The sequence below is a fragment of the Orycteropus afer genome, unplaced genomic scaffold, assembly GCF_000298275.1.
Source record: "Orycteropus afer afer isolate SDZICR_OR568_19922 unplaced genomic scaffold, OryAfe1.0 scaffold00259, whole genome shotgun sequence".
Classification (NCBI taxonomy): domain Eukaryota; kingdom Metazoa; phylum Chordata; class Mammalia; order Tubulidentata; family Orycteropodidae; genus Orycteropus; species Orycteropus afer.
The window spans coordinates 4,392,876-4,399,666 of record NW_006921846.1 but is presented as its reverse complement, the minus strand read 5'-3'; the positions used below and the strand labels follow the sequence as shown (position 1 = coordinate 4,399,666).

Sequence of the window (6,791 nt, the reverse complement as noted above, 5' to 3'; positions counted from 1 at the left end):
ACAACATCCTTCTTCCAAGGCCTCTAAAACATTCTGGCTGAAACTTAAAAAAAAAAAAGAATAAAATGTCACATTTATTTTATAATATGTTCTAAGTGACAGTATAAGAGCTTGTTCTAAGTGACAGTATAGGAGCTCTGGTGGTGTAACGACAGTATACGCATTTATTAAAAAACCAAAACCAAACCCACTGCCATCAAGTCAATTCTGACTCATAGCCACCCCTGCTGGGTTTCTGAGGCAGTAAATCTTTACAGAAGTAGATTGCCCAGTCTTGCTTCCATGGAGTGGCTGGTGGATTTAAACCACCAACCTTCTGGTTAGCAGTCAGATGCCTTAGTCACTTTGCTACGAGAACTCATTATATGCATTTATAATCCACAATAATTAGCAGGTGCATTCATCTAGTACATAATTTATTCAGTAAATACTTAATTTCAAATCTATGGACCTTGAACCATGTACCAAAAGTCACTAAGTTTGTTAAATTAAAAGGTAAAATAAAATCATGGGGAGATTTTCTAAGAATTTAAAGCTTATCAATAAAAGCCTATTGTTAAATCTCAATACAACAGACCTCTAGAGTTGGAAGGGTTCTCAGAGTATAATCTCAATTTAAAGACAAGGAAATGAAATCACTCATAGTCCAGGGCTCTTTACCATGCCACGGTTCTTCTTCCACTCTTTTCTACTCTATCAGAACACCATCTGACTATGAAACTGACCTAGGTTCCAGCCTTATCTCTGTCATTCATTTGTTGTGGCACCTTGGCTAAATCACTTCCCTTCTCTGGGCTTCAGTTTCTCCACATCATTTTCTACGAAGGAGTTTATCCCTCATGTCCCTTTTAGTAGTCCTTCTAGTAGGAGCTCTGGTGGTGCAGTGGATAGGGCATTTGGCTGGTAAAAGAAGGTTAGCTTTTCAAACCCACCAGCTGCTGCATGGGAGGAAGATGAGGCAACCCACTTCTGTAAAGATTTACATCCTTAGAAACCCAATGGGGGTTGCTATGAGTCAGAAGTGACTTCATGGCAGTAGGTTTGGTTTTTTGCTTTTGATCCCTTCTAGTGGTAACATACTATGAGCTTATAAAATTCTTATTTAATAAAACAAAAATATACAATCACTGAAGGAGAAAGTAGGGCTTTCCAGACAAGAGAAGTAAAAAGTTTGGGCTGCTGGTTTTAAATAGATATGCAAGTTCAATTCTACACCAAAAACGAAACTCACTACTGTCGAGTTGGATCTGACTCATAGCGACCCCTCCTTGGGTTTCCAAGGTGGTATCACTACAGAAGTAGATTGCCCAACCTTCCTTCCGAGGAGTGGCTGGTGGGTTTGAAACTCCAGCCCTCTGGTTAGCAGTCAAATGCCTTAGGCACTACACCATCAATTCAATAGGTTGGTATTAAAGCATTTTACTCCAGAACATGGTGGGGAAGGATCCCCACCTGCAATGTGGGGCAGCTATGATGTAGCAGGAAAAAATACTGGGCTAGGAGTCTGAAGAGATGGTTTCAAATCCTAGCTCTGACACTTACAAACAAGCTGTGTTTCCTAGGACAATTCACTCAACCTCTCTGAGTCTAATGTTCCTCATACATAAAAACAAAGATTAAAAATAAGGAAAACTGATCTTTAAAGATTAAACAAAATAAGGTTTTATAAGTGTGATTTATATTGCAAAGCTCAGAAGTACAGATGATCTGCTACCGAGAAAAAACTAGGCTATGTTAAATTTCAAAGTCTTTCTATAAAACAACTGGGCTGATTTTAAACTTACTAAGTTAGCCTTAAAAAAGTAGAATCTCAAAGTTAAAGACATCATTGGAGCGGGAATGCAAGAAATAAATCAATTTTAGGAAATGGATTATGTATTTGGATTCTGCTGATTAATAGAACATGAAATAACTCTCAACTGCTTACTCAGTTTAGTGAGATTTGAGGAAATGGTATTTGTATTCCTGAAAACACAACAGCAAGGAACATTTCTTTAAGTGCCCAAATGCAGTCTATTAACATCTTAGCATTTGTAAGATGTGACACTCCAGTTCATATCAAGGGATAGGAGGTATTCCTGATGAGCAAATATCTAGTGACACCACCTGTTTCCACAAATCAAGATTTCTCTCTGCATTTCCAGGTGGTTGTTGGTTGTCAAGCCAAGTCTCCTATACTATAACCTTAAGCAGTAACAAAACCTGTCAAAAGGGATAGAGGAAAATACAAGTGATGCCAACTTTTTTCTTTCCTCCCAGCATTGCTAGTTCTTTTCAGATGCAACTCCCCAGATGAGTCTAATTTTCTTCCAGATCCTGGCACTAATATAACATGGGGCCTTGAAATCCACAAACCGACACTGTAGTTTTATCCATGTTGTTATTGTTGTTATTATGTGCCATTGAGTCGGACCCAACTCATAGCGACCCCTTCTTGGGTTTCTGAGGCAGTGTCACTAAGGAGCTCTGGTAGCATAGTGCCTAAGGCACTTGACTGCTAACCAGAAGGCTGGTGGTTCAAACCCACCAGCCACTCCTCGGAAGGAAGGTTGGGCATTCTTACTTCGGTAGTGATACTGCCTCGGAAACCCAAGGAGGGGTCGCTATGAGTCAGGGCCGACTCGATGGCAAATAACAACAACAAATCACTAAGGAAGCAGATCGCTCAATCTTCCTTCCGCGGAGTGGCTGGTGGGTTTGAACCGCCAACCTTCTGGTTAGCACTCAGGTGCCTTAGGCACTACACCACCAGAGCTCCCAGTTTTATCCATAGAGCTCAGTATTTGGGCAGGTTATTAAAAACAGATTTTTTTTTTTTTTTACTTTTCACCCAGTATGTAAGGATCAAAGTGCTTGAGAAGCTATGTTAGTCCACTGGGGAAGAAGTGACTCTAACAGTTCTATCAAAATGACTCATTCAGCTTAGATAAATTCAATAGCTCCAAGTTCTGGACACTTCCTCCCAAAATAAGCACTGTGTGAAATTAACAAATTTGCTAATTCCAAGAAAGAAAGGAGAAAGGAATGAACATTTGAGTACTCTGTCTGTATCAGGCACTGGACTAGGCAGTTCACATTGTCATTAAAAACTAAACTCCTTTTACAAGGAAAAAGAACACTATCTGTGTTGCTCTAAGTGGATTACAATAAGTAAACTGGTTACTTCCTCCCCTTCCCCACACATACACATAAAACTAGTTCAATTATTTAACCTAAATTGACTATTCATTACTTTGAGAGTTCCAGAAACCACAAAAACAAAATTTAAAGGGAGCAACACTGAAATCCATATGTATTTTCTATCATCGACCATCTAGCCAGAACTTGTCTGATACAGACCTTGAAGGAGATTTAGTGCGATCTCAAGATTGGCGAAAGTGGTCTCACCAAAAACCAAACCAAACCCACTGCTGTCGAATCTACTCCAACTCACAGCAACACTATAGGACAGAGGAGAACTTCCCCATACGGTTTCCAAGACGGTAAATCTTTATGGAAGTAGACTGTCTCATCTTTCTCCCCAAAATGGTCTCAAGATCACCTAAAAATCCCACAACAAGGTTATGAAGGTTGAATGGCAACACACACACATCTATCATGTACCAATGTATATATCTTTTATGACTTTGCTGTGATAAATTTTCTTGGTTGATGTTAGGTTGTAGAATTTACTTCTAGGATATATGTGTAACTTCATTTGCACAAAACAGTTTTTTTTTTCTTTCATAGTGAAGCATGAGAATTGAAGGCAATTGAAATCCTGGAATCACGTTAGTGCCTTACACTAACACACACATTTTACCAATTCTCGTTCTTACAGCATGAAAATATATTTCACTGCGTCGCGTTCCACAAAAGTCCGCATAAAAGTTCAGCAAAATCGCTTCCAATATTATCCCAACTTTGAAAAGTGAAAGAATAAGTAGAAATCCGAGTGAAACGAAGCATTCCAACTACTGTACTTCCTACTCAAATCTCCTGTATTAATCACCAGTAAAACATATTGCAGAATTAAGAGTACAAAGCTGTGGCTCTCCTTCTAGCCACCAGATTACTCAGCACTTGTTTGTATGTCTGGAGTCGTTCGTGTACATTTATGTCTGGCTACCCATTTGACCTGCCTTCTCCCTAACGCTCAAAACCTTGCCTTCGATTTCCTTTGCTTCTTGGTGGGTCCTATCTTAACAACACCCTGCTGATCTACAGCACATCAGCTAGAGAACTTTACTATGTAAATACCCCACCTTTCCTCCGCTCCTTTTCGTCCTGTGCAAGGAAAAGAGGACGGCAAACGGGAGTTACCTCTGAATCGTATAGGTAAGTTAGCGGTAAAAAGGAAGAACAAAAAATGTGACATGCAAATTACTCCGGCTACTGCCCCTTTCATCTATGATCCCCAAGGCCAAAACGGATGTTTGAAAGATAAGCGCTGGCCCCTACAAATACTAATCACAGGCAATCAGGCACGTAAGCTATTCCCCCCTTGCAGAAAGCAGGGCACGCTGAGAAAGGGGCTCCGAGAGCGCCCCGGGCGCCGTTCACCAGGAGGCTGGGAGGACGTGTTTACCCGAGGTGGGCGATTCCCCCTTCCTAAAGAGCCCTAGGCTGGGGTTTGAAGTGCTGGAGTGTGACTGTGGGCAGCAGGAAAACCTGAAAGGTGTGAGGCACAGGAGAAGCCAGAGAACAGGGATGCTTGGCTTCCGGGCCATAACTCCAATTACTTACCCTGTGGGGTAACCGCCCCCTAGGTGCACATCTTCAGGGGCATCATAGAATTCCTCCGTGTCGCTCTCCGACGCCATTTATAGGACACACCCGCGGGTGAGGGGGCCGACGCCGCCTGGAGGGAGGGTGACTCTCGTCTCCTCCTTGTCGTCCTCTACCCCGGTGAAACCGTGGGGAGGTGGGTCCTGGGCAAGGATGAGAAGGGAGCGGAAGATCTGGAGTGAAGAGTCGGTTAGGGGCAGGGGGCCGCCCTCAGCTGCCTGGCTGCGAGAATGACCGGCAGAGAGTCCGCCTGAGGAGACGGCGGTGGGTCCGGGGACTGCTATTGCTGCTGCCGCCGCCGCCGCTCCCGGCGATAGGTGTACAAGGAGAGCTGGAGAAGAGGCGGTGGCTCTTCTCCGTGGGGGAGGGCGGGCGCGTCGGCAACAGCAGCTCCAATTTCTCCCGCAGCAGCAATTACAGCAGCTGAGAGAGCTGGTTACCCGCAAGATCCCGTCGCGCACCTACCATCGCGAGATTTCGGGAGGAGACGCTAGAGAGTGGGCGTGACGAAGAGGAGGCGGGGGCAGTTCCAGAGAGGCAGCGCTCGGATTACTTTTGCCCCAGAAGCCTATCAAAACGGCGCAAGCGCGTCACCATCCCGGCGTTCGGGGGAGCCGGAAGTAGCCCGGAAGGGAGGTGATGATCCTCAATAAGGGAGGCGTCTAGATCCTGCGCAGGAACGACGTGGTGCCCGAGTTCTGCGAGCGTGCGCCCGCCGTTGGTAGGGTCTTGCGGAGCGCTTTATCCACTTACTCAGCAGTTCCAAAGGCAGGCATTTCGAGAGAGATGATTTTGAGTCTGGTTTTAAATTTTTTTCTTGTATGTGAGGAAACGTTGCGGTGGCCTTTTTGGTTTGCATTTACGTTGTCTTCATTTATCCAAGCCCAGAATGTCTCACCTTGGGCGGTAGGCAGGTCCACCGCCTCTTATGTTACATGAATATACTACAAGATCTCCGATTGAAAACCCTAGATACAATCCTGCCGGCCAGAGGGTGGGGTCCATGAGAGATAGGTGGGGAGTGTGCTAGTTCCACAGAGTACAGACAGATTTATTGCTGGAACTGAGCCAGTATAAGGCCTGCGGTTACTCTTCTACGTATATCATTCGTTTCCAACACTTACTGTGAAAGAAATTCTTACATATGGCCCAAGATATGGATAAATCAAATGGTAAATATATTCTGAGCTGTTAACAGATGCAAGGCAATCCCCCAGTAACTTAATTCTGATCCTACACTTCTGGCTGTTCAGTGATGAAAATAGAAAGGTACTTTTTAAAAGACCAATATGTTCCTCCTGAAACAATGGGTCATTTACTTTCAAAGTGATAACATTAACTTGTCTTATGATTGTGAAGCACATTAATTTCTCCCACTGACATCACGGCAGGCAGGCTCTTTGAGCCATTTGCGCAGCCACAATTATTGCTCAAAATGGCAGCAGAAAAGACTGGAGCAGGGCCAAAGGCATGGCCTCAGAGAGTCTGGGATGGAGCCCCGGGTTCCTCCTTGTAAGCCAATCAGGGCAAGATCTGGTATCATCTGCTGCACTTGAATAAAAACTAAATGCCATACACTGTACATTTTGTAACACCCCAGGGAGTTCAGGAAAGCACTGTATAATCAAATACGTTAATATTTTTGGAGCAAGACATATGATCATTCATACTAAATGGAGACAAATATCAGTAAATAGGCTCATTCAGTTCAGTTAGATGCTGCTGCCAAATTAGCTTAGATTAGATCCATTTAGCTGTCAAATGAGTTACTAAAAAAAGAAACAAAAAACTTTTGGTTTCCAGAGCTTTTTGGATTTCAGAATTACAGACAAGGTATTTGTGGATCGTTGTGAGCTTATGAGGAACTTTTGTGGTGCACTAGTTAAGAGCTTGGCATCTAAGGGAAAGGTCAGTAATTCAAACCCACTAGCCCTCTGTGGGTGAAAGAAATGGCAGTATGCTTTCTTTTTTTTTTTTTTTTTAATTTTATTTTAAGGGATTTAGTGGGAGGGGGAATCATGTAT

At 43.4% G+C, this 6,791-nt stretch overlaps 1 protein-coding gene across 1 annotated transcript in view; it reads right to left on the bottom strand.

Annotated features, from left to right (window-relative positions):
• WDR44 (WD repeat domain 44) overlaps positions 1-4,802 on the bottom strand; it is a 97,896-nt gene extending 93,094 nt beyond the window's left edge. Inside the window, exon 1 of the mRNA XM_042782198.1 lies at positions 4,726-4,802. Within this exon, the coding sequence (XP_042638132.1) occupies positions 4,726-4,802 (77 nt within the window). The remainder of the gene's footprint in view (positions 1-4,725) is intronic.
• Between the last annotated feature and the right edge of the window lie 1,989 nt (positions 4,803-6,791).